Below are 22,984 nucleotides of genomic sequence, written 5' to 3' on the forward strand. Positions count from 1 at the left end.
GGCAGTGATGGGGGCCGGGTGGTAACTCGGAAGCCGGTTGGTGACTCGGGGGGGGGCCGGGCGGTGACACGGGGGCCGGGCGGTGACTCGGGGGCCGGGCGGTGACTCGGGGGACCAGGCGGTGACTCGGGAGCCGGTTGGTGACTCGGGGGACCGGGCGGTGACTCGGGAGCCTGTTAGTGACTCAGGGGACCGGGCAGTGACTCGGGAGCTGGTTGGTGACTCGGGGGCCGGGCGGTGCCTCGGGGGCTGGGCGGTGACTCGGGGGACCGGGCGGTGACTCGGGAGCCGGTTGGTGACTCGGGGGACCGGGCGGTGACTCGGGGGACCGGGCGGTGACTCGGGGGCCGGGCGGTGACTCGGGGGGCCGGGCGGTGACTCGGGAGCCGGTTGGTGACTCGGGGGCTGGGCGGTGACACACGGGCTGGGCGGTGGCTCGGGGGGCCGGGCGGTGACTCGGGGGAACGGGCGGTGACTCGGGGGAACGGGCGGTGACTCAGGGGCTGGGCGGTGACTCACGGGCTGGGCGGTGACTCACGGGCTGGGTGGGCGGTGACTCGAGGGGGAAGGAAGTGACTCAGGGGCCGGGCACTGTGCAGATATAGCTCAGTGATTTCCATGTTGTGCCCCTCAGGGGCCGTCGCCCAGCCAACACTCTGCACACTCGTCAGCTCCATTACTCGCCATCTGTGTCACATAAATACACGAGGACGAATCTGCCCCAATTACAGCGAAGCAGAACTGCTTATACCGCGCACTGAGACATTACATACTGCGCAAATAGAAGAAAACGTCCCATGTGCCGCCGTCCGTGGGCCGGTGCTGCATATACCGCTAGTAACACAGCCACGCTGTACCTGGCGGATTACATTGGAGATCACCGCCTACATACAGTTGTAACAAACCATCAGCTCTGTTACATCTATATATTCAGCTCTGCTACAACTGACAAACTCAGCCCTGCTTCATCTATACATTCAGGTCTGCTCCATCTGATAAACTCAGCTCTGTAACATCTACATATTCAGCTCTGCTCAATCTGACAAACTCGGCTCTACTACATCTATATATTCAGCTCTGCTCCATCTGACAAACTCGGATCTACTACATCTACTTATTCAGCTCTGCTCCATCTGACAAACTCAGCTCTGAACATCTACATATTCAGCTCTGCTCCATCTGACAAACTCGGCTCTACTACATCTACATATTCAGCTCTGCTCCATCTGATAAACTCAGCTCTACTACATCTACATATTCAGCTCAACTCCATCTGACAAACTCAGCTCTACTACAGCTACATATTCAGCACTGCTACATCAGACAAGCTCAGCTCTTCTACATCTATATATTCAGCTCTGCTCCATCTGACAAAGTCAGCTCTACTACATCTACATATTCAGCACGGCTACATCTGACAAACTCAGCACTTTACATATATATATTTAGCTATGTTCCATATGACAAACTCAGCTCTGTTACATCTATATATTCAGCACTGCTACATCTGACAAACTCAGCTCTACTATACATATTCAGCTCTGCTCCATCTAGCAAACTCAGCTCTACTACAGATATATATTCAGCTCTAATCCATCTGGCAAACTCCGTTCTAGTAAATCTATATATTCAGCTCTGCTCCACCTAACAAACTCAGCTTTACTACATCTATATATTCAGCACTGCTCCATCTGACAAACTCAGCTCTACTACATCTATATATTCAGCACTGCTCCATCTGATAAAATCAGCTCTACTACATCTACATATTCAGCACTGCTCCATCTGATAAAATCAGCTCTACTACATCTATATATTCAGCGCTGCTCCATCTGATAAAATCAGCTCTACTATATCTATATATTCAGCGCTGCTCCATCTGACAAACTCAGCTCTACTATACATATTCAGCTCTGCTCCATCTGACAATCTTGGCTCCTTACAATCTGGCAAGCCCCCACCTCTCTGCACCTAACACATTCAGCTCTGCTGTATCTGATAGCGGTGACCTTTCAACACCTGCCTGAGCTCTTGTTTATATGTCAGTCTCAGCACTGCTACATCTGTATGTGTTTAGTCAGTTTCCCGCTGACTGGCTGCAGGGGTTAAGGCAATCTCAGTAAATCACATAACACTTTGGGGTTTATGTGGCGCTGGCGCTGCGCCCGGCTACATTAAAGATTCCTGGCTGGATGCGGCTCTTCTTTCTGTACTTGATTTTGATAGAACTGCAGACCGGAATCGTGTTCCCGGCGATTGGCTGCAGCCATTACCTGTAGAACACCAGGGCAGATGCTAAGGGCCCCAAACTACATGAGGGCTCCTAGTATGAGACCCTGGGATCCGGCCAAATCTACACCAAGAGATGAAAGGTTATTACTCTACACCACCTCATAATGGCAAATATACCATTTCTCACCTCTAGGCAACCAGGGGATTTAAAATTATCCAGTCACTACACTGGACCCCAGGGTATGTAAAATTGAAGGGTCTGTATGGGCTTATCCTAAGGATAGGTCATCAAGGTAATAACCAGGGGCAAATCCTTTAACCATTTCACTTCTCTAGACCACCAGGGAATGTAAATTTACCATTTCACAACCTATTGGACTGCTCTGGATTGTGCCAGTGTCGTGTGGCGGTAATGATATGCTGTTATATGTAGCGCAGTGTTTCATACCATGCTATGTTATATCTATATTGCGTGCGTCAGATTCAGTGTGGTGCCGCACATGTGCTGCGAAGGATTGCTGCTGTCTGTAGAGATGCCCAGGTAGGGGGCCACTGAGCAGCAGGAGCGATGGTTTCTGAGCATAAAGAGGTAACACACTGAGCTGCTGTGTGAGATGTTGAGTCAGGGCCTCAATTGCAATGTGGAGTCGGGAAAAGATTAGATACCGTATTTCAGAGGTGATCATAGAGGTTTATCACTGGACTACTCCATTAGAGACAGCTGAAGACAAGTGCGAGGGTGCGTGTGTGTGTGTGTGTGTGTGTGTGTGTGAGGGTTTGGGAAAAGTTAAGTCAGTGAGTTTGGCATAAGAGTATGCAAGCTGCCAAGAGAGATGACAGTGAGAAGGTGATGTGGCCGGCATGGTGGATGTTTGCTGTGCTGCACAGAGATGAAGATAAAGAGATTCTGTCTGTGGGAGGGAAGTGCTGCTGAGGTGTTTGCCATCAGTCTGGTCAGTGAGTTTGGCATAAGAGTATGCAAGCTGCCAAGAGAGATGACAGTGAGAAGGTGATGTGACCAGCATGGTGGATGTTTGCTGTGCTACACAGAGATGAAGATAAAGAGATTCTGTCTGTGGGAGGGAAGTGCTGCTGAGGTGTTTGCCATCAGACTGGTCAGTGAGTTTGGCATAAGAGTATGCTAGCTGCCAAGAGAGATGACAGTGAGAAGGTGATGTGACCAGCATGGTGGATGTTTGCTGTGCTACACAGAGATGAAGATAAAGAGATTCTGTCTGTGGGAAGGAAGTGCTGCTGAGGTGTTTGCCATCAGACTGGTCAGTGAGTTTGGCATAAGAGTATGCTAGCTGCCAAGAGAGATGACAGTGAGAAGGTGATGTGACCGGCATGGTGGATGTTTGCTGTGCTACACAGAGATGAAGATAAAGAGATTCCATCTGTGGGAAGGAAGTGCTGCTGAGGTGTTTGCCATCAGACTGGTCAGTGAGTTTGGCATAAGAGTATGCTAGCTGCCAAGAGAGATGACAATGAGAAGGTGATGTGACTGGCATGGTGGATGTTTGCTGTGCTACACAGAGATGAAGATAAAGAGATTCCATCTGTGGGAAGGAAGTGCTGCTGAGGTGTTTGCCATCAGACTGGTCAGTGAGTTTGGCATAAGACTATGCTAGCTGCCAAGAGAGATGACAGTGAGAAGGTGATGTGACCAGCATGGTGGATGTTTGCTGTGCTACACAGAGATGAAGATAAAGAGATTGTGTCTGTGGGGAAGGAAGTGCTGCTGAGGTGTTTGCCATCAGACTGTCGCATTACAAAGTGTTGCCTCGTTGATATAAATTAACTATAAACCAACTATCTCCTTTTTTTTCAAGGCTATTATGTCTTAAGAGGCTTTGTAAATTGAACATAAACTCTTGCTGGTGACCGTCTACATTAATTTCGCCGTCCCTAAGTGAGGAAACCACTGTATCCAATCAGGGCCAATGTATCCATTCTATTTAGACAGGTAGTCCACCAAGCGCACCCCCACAATAGACTACTGTAAAAACTAGGAAACTAACAATTTCAGTCACCAGACCACCAGGGAAATGTAAAAGTAAACACTCCTCTAGACCACCAGGGAGTTTAAAGTTAACACTATTGTTACTCTAGACAATCAAATTTAATGTTATTAAAAAGTTCAGTCCTCAGTCATTTTGCAGCCCTAAACCACCAAAAAATATAAAATTATGTGAAAAATGTAATTTTCACAGACGGGGCCCCTTATTTACTTGTTACTGGTCTGGGATGTGATAAAAATGCTTTTTCTGTAAAGAATCCCCACCAGTCATTCTGACTTCCTTTAATCATCACTGGAGGGAGTGTACTGAACGCAGCGATGTTACGGAGTTCAATATCTTCATCTGTATATGTTGAGCTCCCTCTAGTGGTGGCTGTGGGGGAGTCAGAACTTTTTTTTCATTTGGCAGATGTTTGAGATTTCAAGGGCTTGAGGCCTTTTTCATACAGCTGAGATGTTCTTGTAGACGTTGCCATATGATGAGTTTTTGTTTCCAACTTTCCTTAACTTTCAGATCCATTTGTAGGTTTTAATTACTTTTTCTTGCCCACGTTTTGTTCCTTGACGTGTCCTTAAATTATAGAGCCGGAGTAGTGTCCAAAAACAAATCCTATTATCCCGGCCTTGTGTGTAAATGGTTATTTAAAAAAAGATAATCACAAGCTATAAAAGCAGAATAAGCATACTAACCACAGCTGAACCCCAGACAGATCCAGATGACACAGGAGTATCGTGACTTCAAGGACACCCATTATTCACCAAAATGTTTAAAGAGATAATCAAATTTAAAAAAAAAAAGTCAAAATCTAAAAGAAAAGGGCAGGATGGCCACGGGTTTCCTTTATTATTAGCTGTGATGCCTGTAGACAGGAGAAATCTAAATCTTGTTAGTACCGCCCATGAGGAGTAGAAATGTGACTACACGCTGCTGACGGTTTCCAATTTTTTGTTTGCTACCTATTTGAAGATTTTACAAATATGTTAGCACCACCCATGAGGAGTAGAAATGAGGCTAAGCTGTGCTGAGGGCTTCCCCATTTTTATTAGCCTATTCGGAGATGTGCTAAGTATGTTAGTACCGCCCATGAGGAGTAGAAATATGCGAAAACAATGCTGAGGGATTGGGAGATGTCCTAAGTATGTTAGTACCGCCCATGAGGAAAGAAATTCTGGTTTGATGCGAATCTTGAGCTTCTTGTGCTGTACATTGTTTGCTTACTAATTGAGGAGCCTGTAAAGAGGCGGAGCCAAAATCATGTCAGCTCCACCCATGAGGAAAAGGGATACGATCAAGCCAAGCTTGAGGCATGGTGGTGATTTATTCATCAGTCACATTATCAGCATTAGTAAAAAGACCTTTATTAAAGGGTAATTCCCCCAAAGAAATGAGTTATCCCCTATCTATATGATATACAAAGTAATGTCAGCATAGGCATAATCTACACAGTAATGCCATAGCATAGGCATTACCCCCCAGTGATCAGATGTCATAATATAAGCATAATCCACACAGTGATGTCACGCTACAGGAATAATGGACACAGTGATGTCACAGTACAGGATAATACACACAGTGACGTCACAGTACACAGATAATGCACACAGTCGTCACAGTACAGGGATAATATACAGTAATGCACAGTACAGGGATAATACATACTGATGTCACAGTACAGGGATAATGCACACAGTGATGTCACAGTATAGGGATAATGTGTCGATATATAGACGATAGTGATGTCACAGTACAGGAGTAATTCACATAGCAATATTACAGTACAGGAATGATGCACCCAGTGATGTCACAGTACAGGAATAATGCACATAGTGATGTCACGGTAGAGGGATAATGTGTCAATTTATAGATGATAGTGATGTCATAGTACAGGATGGACACAGTGATGTCACAGTACAGAGATAATACACACAGTGCTGTCACAGTACAGGGATAATACACACAGTGCTGTCACAGTACAGGGATAATACACACAGTGTTGTCACAGTACAGGGATAATACACGCAGTGGTGTCACACTACAGGGATAATGGACACAGTGATGTCACAGTACAGAGATAATACACACAGTGATGTCGCAGTACAGGGATAATACAGTGATGTCACAGTACAGGGATAATACACACAGTGATGTCACAGTACAGAGATAATGAACATTGATGTCACAGTACAGGATTAATGCACACAGTGATGTCACAGTACAGGGATAAGATATACAGTGATGTCACAGTACAGGGATAATACACACAGTCATGTCACAGTACAGGTATAATACACAGTGATGTTGTAAGGGGTGTACCGGGATCGATTAATACTCCACACCCCTCCTTAGTGTAAATATTCTTTGTGCTTATAAATGTACATACCCGTGTTTTGTTATATATTATAGTATTGACATAGGGAAAGTGCAGTACCCAAATTTAGCCACAACATGGGGTACATTATAGTTCAGTTATAGCACTGTACATAGTTAATCTAGGAGGGGTCAGCTGCAGTTAAGGAAGGGAGGATTTCCTCTAGGAGTCAGTCAGCCAGGGTGCCCAAACTGTCTGCAGGGCTATAGAGCCCAGAATGACAGCAATGGCCACGTATCATTTGCTAAGGAAGAAGCCCAGCCATCCACAGCAACAAGCCAGAACAGCAGCAGGCCAGCATAGCAGTGGGCTACAGCAGTATTGGAACAGGAGTTCAAGACAGAGACAGTACAGGGATGCAGGTGGCTGCATAATGTAGCAACTTATCGCATGGGCTCATACCCTCAGATCAGGGGCAAAACGGCTGAGGTAACTCCCAGATGCAGTGATTTTGTACTGGGAGAACGCTGCGTCACCGCAGGAGACAGTACAGAAGGGCAGGTCGCTCACCATGTGGCAGCTGACTTTGAAGGCTGATACGCTCATGTCTGGGGCAAAACAGACTAAGGAATGTCTAAACGTAGCAGAGCTGAACAGGGAGGACGCTGAGGAACCGTACGATATGGTCTGACCCAGGTACGTGCTGTGTGACAGAGAGAGAAGGGTAGGGAAAGAGAAAGAAATGTGCAATGTGGGACATGTGGTTAATGCTGTGAAGAATATGAATGTGCTGCGTAAAGAAACCAGTAAAATTATTAATTTGAAAGTTCAAATGGACTGTGTTTATATATGTGGAACCGTCTATAGGGAGCCTTCAGCAACGCAGAGAGGACCCTAATGGTGCAGAAAGTGAAGCCACAGGTATGCAGAGTAATGGACACTGTTTTCATGTGACGGGAGGCCAGAGTGTGCTTAAGCAAATGTCCTCAGTCCCTCCTTCACACTGTCACAGTACAGGAATAATGGATACAGTGATGACAGTACAGGGATAATACACACAGTGATGTCACAGTACAGAGATAATACACACAGTGATGTCACAGTACTGGGATAAGATACACAGTGATGTCACAGTACAGGGATAATACACACAGTGATGTCACAGTACAGAGATAATACACACAGTAATGTCACAGTACAGGGATAATACACACAGTGATGTCACAGTACAGGGATAATACACACAGTGATGTCACAGTACAGAGATAATACACACAGTGATGTCACAGTCCTGGGATAAGATACACAGTGATGTCACAGTACAGGGATAATACACACAGTGATGTCACAGTACAGAGATAATACACACACAGTGATGTCACAGTACAGGGATAATACACACAGTGATGTCACAGTACAGGGATAATACACACAGTGATGTCACAGTACTGGGATAATACACACAGTGATGTCACAGTACTGGGATAAGATACAGTGATGTCACAGTACAGGGATAATACACACAGTGATGTCACAGTACAGAGATAATACACACACAGTGATATCACAGTACAGGGATAATACACACAGTGATGTCGCAGTAAAGGGATAATACACACTGATGTCACAGTACAGAGATAATACACACAGTGATGTCACAGTACAGGGATAATACACACAGTGATGTCACAGTACAGGGATAATACACACACAGTGATGTCACAGTAAAGGGATAATACACAGTGATGTCACAGTACAGGGATAATACGCACAGTGATGTCACAGTACAGGGATAATACGCACAGTGATGTCACAGTACAGGGATAATATGCACAGTGATGTCACAGTACAGCGATAATACACACACAGTGATGTCACAGTACAGGGATACACAAAGTGATGTCATAGTACAGGGATAATGTGTCGATATGTAGATGATAGTGATGTCACAGAGCAGGAGTAATGCACACAGCAATGTTACAGTACAGGAATGATGGACACAGTGATGTCACAGTACAGGGATAATACACACACAGTGATGTCACAGTACAGGGATAATACACACACAGTGATGTCACAGTACAGGGATAATATACACTGTGATGTCACAGTACAGGGATAATACACACTGTGATGTCAGTACAGGGATACACACAGTGATGTCACAGTACAGGGATAATACACACAGTGATGTCACAGTACAGGGATAATGCACACAGTGATGTCACAGTACAGAGATAATGCACACAGTGATGTCACAGTACAGGGATAATGTGTCGATATATAGATGATAGTGATGTCTCAGAGCAGGAGTAATGCACACAGCAATGTTACAGTACAGGAATGATGGACAAAGTGATGTCACAGTACAGGGATAATGCACATAGGGATGTCACAACAGAGGGATAATGTGTCGATATATAGATGATAGTGATGTCACTGTACAGGAATAATCCACGCAGTGATGTCACAGCACAAGGATTTCTGCTGTGCCGGCGAGCCTGGTTACTAATAAGAAGAATCCCTGTCACCCTAAAAGTAGCAAACCTGAAACCTAGGATCTGCATTCGGTCTTGGTTCATTAACAGGATCCTCATTCAGCTGAGATCAGGCTTTTTTTAATTATTTTACAGCCATGTTAGATCTGACAGATGTGACTGAACCCCGACCACCTGACATTGGACGATTCCTCCTATTTTTCCCTGCAGGACATCCAGATCACCTTCTATAGGAAGCGCATAATTACTAAGACTACTTTCACACTAGCGTTGTGTGACGCACGTCGCCCTGCGTCGGGGCGACGTAGCATCGCACGTTGTGCAAGTTTTGCCCAACGGGGGCAGCGGATGCAGTTTTTCAACGCATCCGCTGCCCCATTGTAATGTCCGGGGAGGAGGGGGTGGAGTTTCGGCCGCGCATGCGCGATCGAAAATGGCGTACACAACGCACCAAAAAACGTTACATGTAACGTTTTTGTGTGCGTCGCGGCCGACAAAACACGACGCATCCGTCGCACGACAGATGCAACGTGTGGCAATGCGTCGCAATGTGTCGCTAATGTAAGTCTATGGAGAAAAAACGCATCCTGCGGGCAACTTTGCAGGATGCGTTTTTTCGCCAAAACGGCGCATTGCGACGTGCGTCAGCCGACGCTAGTGTGAAAGTAGCAGACTGTGGATAACATGCTGCATCCGGGACGCCCAGAGCCGGCCTGCACTGACAGGCCCAAATAAATCAGTGGGCCGGGAACACTCTAGTATAAATCTCATCATTCTCTACAGAAGATATACATTAATTGTGTCTGGAGCGCGGCCAGGCTCGCCGACTCGTGACTCCTGCTTTGTATTAGGTCAGACCTTGTTTCTGAGGAATTTCGCCTTTTCTTCCTTTTTTCAGTGTTTTTCTATCTCAACTTAAATAACCTAATCCATTTGGCTTCACAACAAAGTAGAAGTAGTAACCTCAGATGTTCGGACGCCATGATGCACTATTGATTGGGGATCTAATGAGTTCTGGACCCCAGGGATCAGTATCACATGAAGGACAAGTAAACATCCAGAAGGCGTCCAGCTTCCCTGCTGAAGCTAAGAGGATATTATGAATAGTAGACTCTCGGGACCTCAACATGGCGTGGATGGTGGCCAGGGTTCACATACTTTTCCCATGCTAGTGTCATGCCACAAAGCTAATGTGAGGTTGGCTCAGAACAACCTGATTGAAATGTGTAGGACCGTCTTGGAGCCTTCATCAGTAATGACGTGGTTGAGAACAAGGGCCTGGCTTGTTGTGTTAGGACAATAGAGCTGGTTGCACATGCGCAGCAGTTCTCCATTCATTTTAATGAGAGTGGACCCCTTGGTCTTTCTGACATTGACAAGCCATAAATGTCCCAAATAAAAAAAGCCCCTTTAATGAATCATGCTTTATTAAATTTGTATTAATATTGTTGTTATTATTGGGTTTTTTTTCATTCAGTCTGCAGAAAGCTCTTTAGCTCCCTCCAGTGGAGGCTGCTGGTAGCCAGAGTTTATCATGTAGCCCGATGCCTCTGCAGGGGATCTGGAGCTCTGTGTTCAGTTTCTGTTTGTATGATTTCCTTCATTGCTCTTCATGCCTTTGTTTCTTCTTTGCTTTAGTATCAAGACCTCAAAGCGCTCCAGAAGATCTGAAGGCGTTAACAAGCAATGTCAACCGTCTGAACGAGAGTTACAGGGATCTTCAATTTAAGCTCATGCAACTCACCTTCAAGGGAGACTTCATGGACCATATCTGGAAGCTGCAGGACCTTTTCCAGAACCATACAGACTCATTGTTTCAGTTGACAGAATCCTTACAGAAACTTGAGCGAAACCTCAATGGTGTCCAAGATATGGCCTCCAAGACGGACACAATGGTCTCAGGTCTTGGCGTTAGCCTAAACCAGGTCACAGACTCTCACAACTTAGACATCTATAGACTTTCTACGGAGGTTAACACTAGTCATTATGTATGGAGTCACCATGACGCCATGTTGAAGATGTTGACGAGTAAAGTTGAAGGACTTAATGACCAGTTAGGTGATTTGATGGTCACCTTAAATGCTATGAATGGGACTTTTTATTATGACATTGGGATCCATCATTCAAGGATACAGGAGCTTCAAGGTCTCATCACTAATGTGTCTGAAGACACCAGAAAGACAAGACTTCTTCATTTAGTGATGGAGCAGCAGCTAAAGCATGAGATGGCGCTTATCAATAACGTGACCGAAGACCTGCGGCTCAAAGACTGGGAGCACTCGATAGCCTTAAAAAACATCACAGTATTGAGAGGTAGGTCATTGTCTTATGTCGAATACATAAAGATCTCAGACATTTATGTGCCACGAGACAGAGAATGGAGGGTTTCCTGTGTGGTGGCCATGTGCTCAGCTCTTGGAGATACATGCGAGGCCACTTCTTTATTCATTCTCCAACCTAAAGAAGTTATCCCATGATGAACACTCATTACGTATCCATAGAATAGGTCATAAATGTTTTATCATGGGTGGTCCAACCTCTATGACCCCCACTGATCATAAGAACAGAGGTCCTGTGTCCCGTAAGTGAATAGAGAGGTAGTGCGTATGTGTGGTCACCTCTCGTCATCGAAAAGGGTCCAAGCAGTTGTAATCCCACCCATTTATTACTTATTCTTCAAATACCTGATCAATGTTTTTTGTGATAGCCCACTTTTCGAGCATGATAGGGTTGAGGGACCTCTGTTCTAGAAATTGGTGTGAGTCCCAGTAACGGTTCCTCGACATATCAAACTAATTAATCTCAAAACAAATTAATCCCATCTTGTAGACGATCGTTACTAGATCTTAGGCAAGAGGTCCAGAAACGTAGATACGTTATTAGCATAAGGGCCTCTACTTTATGTGTCTGCTCAGTGGTCACCCTACAATTGTTGATAATGTAGACCTGGCTTGTATGAGTTTATGAAGAAGAATATCCAGACTAAAGTCGGGGTCAGACTTGCGAGAAACTCACACGAGTCTCGCACCTCATTACCCGGCACTGCCACCTGGCACTCAGGACCAGACCAGAGTTTACGGCTGCATAGAAATACATGCAGCCGCACACTCCGGTCCCGAGTGCCGGCGGCAGTGCCGGGCATTGAGGTGCGAGACTCGTGCGAGTTTCTCGCAAGTCTGACCCTGGCCTAATGAGGAGAGCCATCTTCATGGTGGCATACATGGATATTGTAAGAGTGAGAGAAGATGAAATCAGCCCAGGATATGGAGGCCATGGATTATTTTTCTTGAACATGGACTGGGGAAGTTCTCTTTTCCCCTCTCGCAGCAGAAAATTACAGCGATCTCAATCTACATCAATGTAGCAAACAATTCTGTTTCTAAGGCCTCATAATGTATCTGCTGTAAATGGCCCTATATTGTTACTTCGTATGCCTCCGATGTCCTACGACCGACATGCCCCATACGAGGTGGAGATATATTTAATCAGGAATCCAGTTGAGTCACTTGGTATTTGCTAGAGATAAGCAAATTGATTTGATGCAAATTTAATTTGTGTCAAATTTAAAGGAATTCACCAAACCTGTTGTTAAATAATTCACAGGTATCTCACAAAATGACAGCTACCATTTTACAGCTTGATGAATATTGCTTCAGCCAGAGGAGGCTTACTTGACCATTATGTCTTACAGATAGTTTCTCTATTATGCCTTACAGCTATTACATTACATGTTATGGCTCAGCTAATCAGAAGGGGCTATTATAGCATTTATAAAAGTCGAGGCAGGGAATGCAGCAGCCATCTGAGGGTGAATCTGGATCTTGAGAGGACACAGCTCTGATCTTAGCCGTAGAGAAAGGGAGAGAAAAATGTAAAGCACTGAATATACATTACAGATGCGTTGTTGATCTCTGGAATTTACCTGAACCAGATAGAAAGAGGTCCTAGCAGCCAATACTGTTGCCCCAACCACCAGCTCAGGGATTTTTTTCTACAAAACTTTCCAGCCCACATATGAGAACATCATAGAGCGAGTTGCCTTTGGGGCAGTAAAAGACGTTTTCCAAGATATAAATCAAATCAATTTCTCCATCTCGACTGCTTCAGAACGTCTAAAAGACACGAAATGGCAACTCAAGTCTAGATTGATTTGGTAGAACGCCAGTCTTCTGACTTGTAGTTGCTGCTTTTATTTTATTTTTTTTGCGGCTTTTTGTCAGGTCCAGTGAAACATGTCCAATGTTTATAGCCCTGGGCCCTCAAACATGTACGCCATGGTGTGCTCAGATCTTATCAGCGCCGTGTCAGGTTCCAGATGGGAATGTTTAGCTGTAGTTGGATCCATGTCTTCTGGATCCACTTTACGAGCGGACAGCAGATAACATGTTGACCCCCATCAGACTTTTTTTTAGAATTTCATAAAGTGGGGGTGGCCCTCAGGCTCAATACTGGTGGCCCCCCCAGTTGACATTGACCCAGGTCTATTAATACAGGTTAAAACTGGAGGAGTCCTTTCACTTGGTCATATTTTTGACATAATGGCACTTGTCAACTGCGGGCCATGGAGCAGGACCAGCATGTAATGACATTTGTCCTTCATTGGCTTCATTGCCAGGGTGCATGTGGACTGAGTCCCATCGGCACCCACATTGCAGGAGGAAGGCGTTGATGGGTAGTCGCTGGAAGCCAAGTCTTAAAGAAGTGGCAGCCATCTTTGTACTCCTATGAAGCCGAGCCTGTGACCGGGCTTCATAAGGAAATATCAGTTTCGCCATATTTTGCACTACTGCAGCACTGACCTGCATCACACAATCTCCATTTTTCGGGGGAGAAAAAAAAATCAATGAAAAGTGAAAAAAAAGTTTTTTAAAAAATATATAAATATATAACATATTAAAAATATGAATTACCCGCTTTTTCTTATGTAAAAAAAAGTTAAAAAAATAAATTAAATTAATGTGGTAAAAGTTCAATCTATGAAAACGTAAAATTATTGAACCTGTATAATAAAAGCCATGAAACAAATAAAATCTCAAAATGCCAGAATTGATGATTTCGCTCGCTACACATGCATCGAAAAAAGAGGAATAAAAGGTGATCGAAACATTGTATGTTTCCCCAAAGTGATCCCGATAACTACACAAAAAGGTCTCATATGGCTATGATGATGGGAAAATAAAGAGTTACTGGTCTCAGAAAACGGAGGAACAAACATGTTTTGTTTTTTTTTTACAAAGTTCTGAAGTTTTTTTTTGCAACTACCCTCAAACTATATAAACTTCAGGTGGGGACCCCAATATAGCAGTTATTCTAGAGGGCTGTAAAGTATGATACCAAAGCTACCGGTGCAAAAAGGCGCTCCTTCCCTGTCCCTACCACTAGGGGGCGCTCTAATTTGCCCTATTCCTAGGGATACTTCTGAAGGTGAAGATGCCAGGGCCGCCACCCTTGCCTTATCTCCTGAGTTAGCTGTCCGATTGTTCTCTTCCCCCACCCAGGGTAGACGGACGTTACTGTGCACCACAGTACACCAACGCAACAAACAAGGCTACACAAATGAGGGTAACTGAAAATAGCAAGCATACAAATATTCACTCACATATAACAGAGAAATACAAAAAGGAGTGGAGGATGGGAAGAAAACAAAGTAGAGGATGGAAGGGAATTACCACACTTACAAACCACGTAACAGTCACAGATAACGCCTCCAAAACTCCTCATATGAACACCTCTCCTCCTAAGCCAAGCAGCAAATGCTAGCTCTGACACAGATTTAAATCAAGACCCAGATAATAAATGGGAAGGGAGTGTCTATCTGAGCTCAGCTGAGAGCTCAGAGTTTCCGAAATGGCCGATTAACCCCTGTTCTACCAAAAGAAATAAACACCATTAAAACGAAGAAGTGCTTCTTGGTGCAGGAGTAGGAGCTAATCAGACACTGCAGTCTTCTGACTCCTCTCTGTTGTGATAACCCAGTGACAGCATCTCTACAGGCCGTCCTGTGGAGTGTGGCTGCTGGAAAATGATCAAATCAGGAGATTGAACCAGGTCACCCGAGGTAACATGTTGTATGAGATAAGGAGATGTAGGGGCTGCTGATAGCACAGGACAGACTAGAGCGAGCACAAGCTGGCGGACAGATGTTGCACATGGGGCCGGTTATGTGTCACCTCCAGAATCCACAGCCACCGAGAGATCATTCTCCAGATATATGGAAATCAGCTCCGACCAATGCCAGTCTATCTATCAATAGTCATGGCACCCTTGAAATTGTTCCCAGCAAAGAAAATTAAGTATTTCTCCCACATTATCACAATTCCCCATGTTTTGTTATACACGTTTATTTCCTTTGTGTGTATTGAAACAACATGACAAAAATTGAGAAAAAAAGTCAAAGTGGACATAGTTTCACACAAAACTTCAAAAATGTGCCTGACAAAATTGTTGGCACCCTCAACTTAATATTTGGTTGCACGCCCTTTGGAATAAATAACTGCAATCAATCACTTCCTATAACCATCTACAAGCTTCTTACTCCTCTCACCTGGAATTTTGGACCATTTTCCTTTTGTAAACTGCTCCCGGTCTCTCAAATTTGAAGGTGCCTTCTCCCAACATAAATTTTAAGCTCTCTCCACAGGTGATCAATGGGATTTAGATCCGAACTCATTGCTGACACTTCAGAACTCTCCAGCACTTTGCTTCCATCAATTTCTGGGGGCTTCATGAAATATGTTTGGGGTCATCATCCTGCTGGAAGACCCATGACCTAGGACACAAACCCAGCTTTCCGACACTGGACACTACATTGCCACCCAAAATCCTTTGGTAATCTTCAGATTTCATGATGCCTTGCACACAGTCAAGGCACCCAGTACCAAACGTAGCAAAAGAACCCCAAAAGACATCTTTGAACCTCCACCATATTTGACTGTAGGTACTGTGTTCTTTTCTTTGTATGCCTCATTCTGTTTTCGGTAAACAGTAGAATGATGTGCTTTACCAAAAAGCTCTACCTGGTCTCATCTGTCCACAAGACACTTTCCCAGAATGATGTTGGTTTTCTCATGCACATTTTGGCCAACTGCAGTCTAGCTTTTTCATGTCTCTATGTCAGCAATGGGTTCCTCCTGGATCTCCTGTCATAGCAACATCTCATTCACATGTGGATGGATAGTTCGTGCTGACACTGATGCTCACAGAGCCTGCAGGACAGCTTGAATTTCTTTGGAGCTTGATTGTGGCTGCTTATCCGCCATCCAGACTATCCTGTGTTAAACCTTTCATCAATGTTTCTCTGCCATCTACGAACAGGGAGATTAGCTACAGTGCCATGGGTTGTAAACTTCTTTATTATGTTGTGCACCAAGGACAAAGGAACTTGAAGATCTCTGGAGATGGACTTGTAAACTTGAGATTGTTGATATTTTTCAATAATTTTGGTTCTCGTGTCCTCAGACAGTTCTCCTCTCCTCTTTCTGTTCTCCATGCTTACTGTGGCACACACAGACACACAATGCAAAGAATGAGTCAACTCCTTTTTTTATCTGATTTCAGGTGTTTTTTTCAAGTTGTTTACCCACAATTTTTTGAAAGGTGCCAACAATTTTGTCCATTCTTTTTTGGGGGGTTTGTGTGAAATTATGTCCAATTATGTCTCCCACTTATATTTCTTTGTTTCCTTCTTTTTGTTTTATTTCTGTATTCTCTTCCTTCCTCCATCCCTTCTTTTCTTCCTCTCTTCCTTCTGTCCTCTCCTTCCACTCTATCCTGTACTTTATAAGTAGCTAAATAGCACATGATGGCCCGTTACCGTTACATGTTGCACCTGGTGGCGCCTCCTGCTGGTGATATTCATGTAACGCTGCCACCATACAATAGTCTTCTGTGAGGGCGGGAGCAGCCAGTAGAGTCCAGCACCTACATGTTCACTGTTTCCAGGACTCTGCAGAATTCGCAGTGGAGCCCATAGGCTGAGAAACCAGAGAACGAGAAGTCATCAGATTAATTATTGGCTGCTGGGCTTCGGATTAGGTGAAGAACCTCTACATAATTTCCACCATAATAAAAAGTTCTCCCACCGAGTTAGAACCCTGCGCCGCGCTCCTCCTTGTGTCTTCCTTCAGGAGATTTTCTTTTTCCATGGCTGAGTTTTCCCAATTTCATGTTGAATATTCATAACACGAGGACGACGGCCAAATGCTTAAAGCAGATCTTGGCCGGACGGAGTCATTACCAGCGCTCATGTAATGAGGCAGCAGCTCCATGCGACAGAGCTAAAGGGGGCAGAGATAGCGTACAGGGCGCAGATAACAGAGCCGTACAGAGCACAGATAACAGAGCCATACAGGGCGCAGATAACAGAGCCGTACAGGGCGCAGATAACAGAGCCCTACAGGGCGCAGATAACAGAGCCGTACAGAGCGCAGATAACAGAGCCGTACAGAGCACAGATAACAGAGCCGTACAGAGCGCAGATAACAGAGCCGTACAGGGCGCAGATAGCAGAGCCGTACAGGGTGCAGATAACAGAGCCGTACAGGGAGCAGATAACAGAGCCGTACAGGGAGCAGATAACAGAGCCGTACAGGGAGCAGATAACAGAGCCGTACAGGGAGCAGATAACAGAGCCGTACAGAGCACAGATAACAGAGCCGTACAGAGCGCAGATAACAGAGCCGTACAGGGAGCAGATAGCAGAGCCGTACAGGGTGCAGATAACAGAGCCGTACAGGGAGCAGATAACAGAGCCGTACAGAACGCAGATAACAGAGCCGTACAGGGCGCAGATAACAGAGCCATACAGAGCTCAGATATCAGAGCCGTACAGAGTGCACATAACAGAGCCGTACAGGGCGCAAATAACAGAGCCGTACAAGGCGCAGATAACAGAGCCGTACAGGGAGCAGATAGCAGAGCCGTACAGGGTGCAGATAACAGAGCCGTACAAGGCGCAGATAACAGAGCCGTACAGGGAGCAGATAGCAGAGCCGTACAGGGAGCAGATAACAGAGCCGTACAGGGAGCAGATAACAGAGCCGTACAGAACGCAGATAACAGAGCCATACAGAGCTCAGATATCAGAGCCGTACAGAGTGCAGATAACAGAGCCGTACAGAGCGCAGATAACAGAGCCGTACAAGGCGCAGATAACAGAGCCGTACAAGGCGCGGATAACAGAGCCTACAGAGCACAGATAACAGAGCCGCACAGAGCACAGATAACAGAGCCGTACAAGGCGCAGATAACAGAGCTGTACAGAGCTCAGATATCAGAGCCGTACAGAGCACAGATAACAGAGCCGTACAGGGAGCAGATAACAGAGCCGTACAGGGAGCAGATAACAGAGCCGTACAGAGTGCAGATAACAGAGCCGTACAGAGCGCAGATAACAGAGCCGTACAGAGCGCAGATAACAGACCCGTACAGAGCGCAGATAACAGAGCCGTACAGAGCGCAGATAACAGAGCCGTACAGAGCACAGATAACAGCCGTACAGGGAGCAGATAACAGAGCCGTACAGGGCGCAGATAACAGAGCCGTACAGGGAGCAGATAACAGAGCCGTACAGAGCGCAGATAACAGAGCCGTACAGAGCGCAGATAACAGAGCCGTACAGAGCGCAGATAACAGAGCCGTACAGAGCGCAGATAACAGAGCCGTACAGAGCGCAGATAACAGAGTCGTACAGAGCGCAGATAACAGAGCCGTACAGAGCGCAGATAACAGAACCGTACAGGGAGCAGATAACAGAGCCATACAGAGCACAGATAACAGAGCCGTACAGAGCGCAGATAACAGAACCGTACAGGGAGCAGATAACAGAGCCGTACAGAGCACAGATAACAGCCGTACAGGGAGCAGATAACAGAGCCGTACAGGGCGCAGATAACAGAGCCGTACAGAGCGCAGATAACAGAGCCGTACAGAGCGCAGATAACAGAACCGTACAGGGAGCAGATAACAGAGCCATACAGAGCACAGATAACAGAGCCGTACAGGGCGCAGATAGCAGAGCCGCACAGAATGCAGATAGCAGCGCCGTACAGAGCACAGATAACAGAGCCGTACAGGGCGCAGATAACAGAGCCGTACAGAGCTCAAATAACAGAGCCGTGCAAGACGCAGATAGCAGAGTCGTACAGGGAGCAGATAATAGAGCCCTACAGAGCGCAGATAACAGAGCCGTACAAGGCGCAGATAGCAGAGCCGTAAAGGGAGCAGATAACAGAGCTGTACAGGAAGCAGATAACAGAGCCCTACAGAGCGCAGATAACAGAGCCGTACAAGGCGCAGATAGCAGAGCCGTACAGGGAGCAGATAACAGAGCTGTACAGGGAGCAGATAACAGAGCCGTACAGAGCACAGATAGCAGAGCCGTACAGGGCATAGATAACAGAGCCGAACAGGGCGCAGATAACAGAGCTGTACAGGGCGCAGATAACAGAGCCGTACAGGGTGCAGATAACAGAGCCGTACAGAGCGCAGATAACAGAGCCGTACAGGGAGCAAATAACAGAGCCGTACAGAGCGCAGATAACAGAGCCGTACAAGGCGTAGATAGCAGAGCCGTACAGGGAGCAGATAACAGAGCTGTACAGGGAGAAGATAACAGAGCCGTACAGAGCACAGATAGCAGAGCCATACAGGGCATAGATAACAGAGCCGAACAGGGCGCAGATAACAGAGCCGTACAGGGCGCAGATAACAGAGCCGTACAGGGCGCAGATAACAGAGCAGTACAGAGCGCAGATAACAGAGCCGTACAGGGCATAGATAACAGAGCCGTACAGAGCGCAGATAACAGAGCCTTACAGGGAGCAGATAACAGAGCCGTACAGAGCAAAGATAACAGAGCCGTACAGAGCAAAGATAACAGAGCCGTACAGAGCGCAGATAACAGCCGTACAGGGAGCAGATAACAGAGCCGTACAGGGAGCAGATAACAGAGTCGTACAGGGAGCGGATAACAGAGCCGTACAGGGAGCAAATAACAGAGCCGTACAGGGAGTGGATAACAGAGCTGTACAGAGCGCAGATAGCAGAGCCGTACAGGGAGCAGATAACAGAGCAGTACAGAGCGCAGATAACAGAGCCGTACAGGGAGCAGATAACAGAGCCGTACAGAGCGCAGATAACAGAGCCGTACAGAGCACAGATAGCAGAGCCGTACAGAGCGCAGATAACAGAGCCCTACAGGGAGCAGATAACAGAGCCGTACAGAGCAAAGATAACAGAGCCGTACAGGGAGCAGATAACAGAGCCGTACAGGGAGCAGATAACAGAGCCGTATAGGGTATAGATAACAGAGCTGTACAGGGTATAGATAAAAGAGCCGTACAGGGAGCAGATAACAGAGCCGTACAGGGAGCAGATAGCAGAGCCGTACAGGGAGCAGATAACAGAGCAGTACAGAGCGTAGATTACAGAGCGTAGATAACAGAGCCGTACAGGGAGCAGATAACAGAGCCGTACAGAGCGCAGATAACAGAGCCGTACAGGGAGCGGATAACATAGCCGTACAGGGAGCGGATAACAGAGCCGTACAGGGAGCAGATAACAGAGCAGTACAGAGCGCAGATAACAGAGCCGTACAGGGAGCAGATAACAGAGCCGTACAGAGCGCAGATAGCAGAGCCGTACAGAGCACAGATAACAGAGCCCTACAGGGAGCAGATAACAGAGCCGTACAGAGCAAAGATAACAGAGCCGTACAGGGAGCAGATAACAGAGCCGTACAGGGAGCAGATAACAGAGCCGTACAGGGAGCAGATAACAGAGCCATACAGGGTATAGATAACAGAGCCGTACAGGGTATAGATAAAAGAGCCGTACAGGGAGCAGATAACAGAGCCATACAGGGAGCAGATAACAGAGCCGTACAGGGTATAGATAACAGAGCCGTACAGGGTATAGATAAAAGAGCCGTACAGGGAGCAGATAACAGAGCCGTACAGGGAGCAGATAGCAGAGCCGTACAGGGAGCAGATAACAGAGCCGTACAGAGCGCAGATAGCAGAGCCGTACAGAGAGCAGATAACAGAGCCGTACAGGAAGCAGATAGCAGAGCCGTACAGAGCGCAGATAACAGAGCCATACAGGGAGCAGATAACAGAGCCGTACAGGGCGCAGATAACAGAGCCGTACAGAGCGCAGATAACAGAGCCGTACAGAGCGCAGATAGCAGAGCCGTACAGAGAGCAGATAACAGAGCCCTACAGGGAGCAGATAACAGAGCCGTACAGAGCAAAGATAACAGAGCCGTACAGGGAGCAGATAACAGAGCCGTACAGGGAGCAGATAACAGAGCCGTACAGGGAGCAGATAACAGAGCCATACAGGGTATAGATAACAGAGCCGTACAGGGTATAGATAAAAGAGCCGTACAGGGAGCAGATAACAGAGCCATACAGGGAGCAGATAACAGAGCCGTACAGGGTATAGATAACAGAGCCGTACAGGGTATAGATAAAAGAGCCGTACAGGGAGCAGATAACAGAGCCGTACAGGGAGCAGATAGCAGAGCCGTACAGGGAGCAGATAACAGAGCCGTACAGAGCGCAGATAGCAGAGCCGTACAGAGAGCAGATAACAGAGCCGTACAGGAAGCAGATAGCAGAGCCGTACAGAGCGCAGATAACAGAGCCATACAGGGAGCAGATAACAGAGCCGTACAGGGCGCAGATAACAGAGCCGTACAGAGCGCAGATAACAGAGCCGTACAGAGCGCAGATAGCAGAGCCGTACAGAGAGCAGATAACAGAGCCGTACAGGAAGCAGATAGCAGAGCCGTACAGAGCGCAGATAACAGAGCCATACAGGGAGCAGATAACAGAGCCGTACAGGGCGCAGATAACAGAGCCGTACAGAGCGCAGATAACAGAGCCGTACAGGGAGCAGATAACAGAGCCGTACAGAGCGCAGATAGCAGAGCCGCACAGAGTGCAGATAGCAGCGCCGTACAGAGCGCAGATAGCAGAGCCGTACAGAGAGCAGATAACAGAGCCGTACAGAGCGCAGATAGCAGAGCCGTACAGAGCGCAGATAGCAGAGCCATACAGGGCGCAGATAACAGAGCCATACAGAGCACAGATAACAGCCGTACAGGGAGCAGATAACAGAGCCGTACAGAGCTCAGATAACAGAGCCGTACAGAGCGCAGATAACAGAGCCGTACAGAGCGCAGATAACAGAGCCGTACAGAGCTCAGATAACAGAGCCGTACAGAGCGCAGATAACAGAGCCGTACAGAGCGCAGATAACAGAGCCGTACAGGGAGCAGGTAACAAAGCCGTACAGGGAGCAGATAACAGAGCCGTACAGGGAGCAGATAATAGAGCCGTACAGGGAGCAGATAACAGAACCGTACAGGGAGCAGATAACAGAGCCGTACAGAGCAGAGATAACAGAGTCATACAGGGAGCAGATAACAGAGCCGTACTGAGCGCAGATAGCAGAGCCGTACAGAGAGCAGATAACAGAGCCGTACAGGGAGCAGATAGCAGAGCCGTACAGAGCGCAGATAACAGAGCCGTACAGAGCGCAGATAACAGAGCCGTACAGGGAGCAGATAGCAGAGCCGTACAGAGCGCAGATAGCAGAGCCATACAGGGCGCAGATAACAGAGCCGTACAGAGCGAAGATAGCAGAGCCGTACAGAGCGCAGATAACAGAGCCGTACAGAGCGCAGATAGCAGAGCCATACAGGGAGCAGATAACAGAGCCGTACAGGATGCAGATAACAGAGCCATACAGGGCCCAGATAACAGAGCCATACAGGGCGCAGATAGCAGAGCCGTACAGGGCGGACATACAAAAGCACAATTTTTAAGAATTTGCCGAATACATCAGTGTGGGGAGGAGGACTCCCATGCAGTGACCGGGCAGGTACCCAGGGGACCGCCATCAGGGTTCCTGAGGGAACG

At 46.7% G+C, this 22,984-nt stretch overlaps 1 protein-coding gene across 1 annotated transcript in view; it reads left to right on the forward strand.

Annotated features, from left to right (window-relative positions):
* SCARA5 (scavenger receptor class A member 5) overlaps positions 1 to 22,984 on the forward strand; it is a 410,475-nt gene that overhangs the window by 259,763 nt on the left and 127,728 nt on the right. Inside the window, exon 4 of the mRNA XM_073561962.1 lies at positions 10,698 to 11,372. Coding sequence (XP_073418063.1) covers positions 10,698 to 11,372 — 675 coding nt within the window. The remainder of the gene's footprint in view (positions 1 to 10,697; positions 11,373 to 22,984) is intronic.

This window comes from Dendrobates tinctorius, unplaced genomic scaffold, assembly GCF_039654945.1.
Source record: "Dendrobates tinctorius isolate UK_male_01 unplaced genomic scaffold, ASM3965494v1 ptg000332l, whole genome shotgun sequence".
Classification (NCBI taxonomy): domain Eukaryota; kingdom Metazoa; phylum Chordata; class Amphibia; order Anura; family Dendrobatidae; genus Dendrobates; species Dendrobates tinctorius.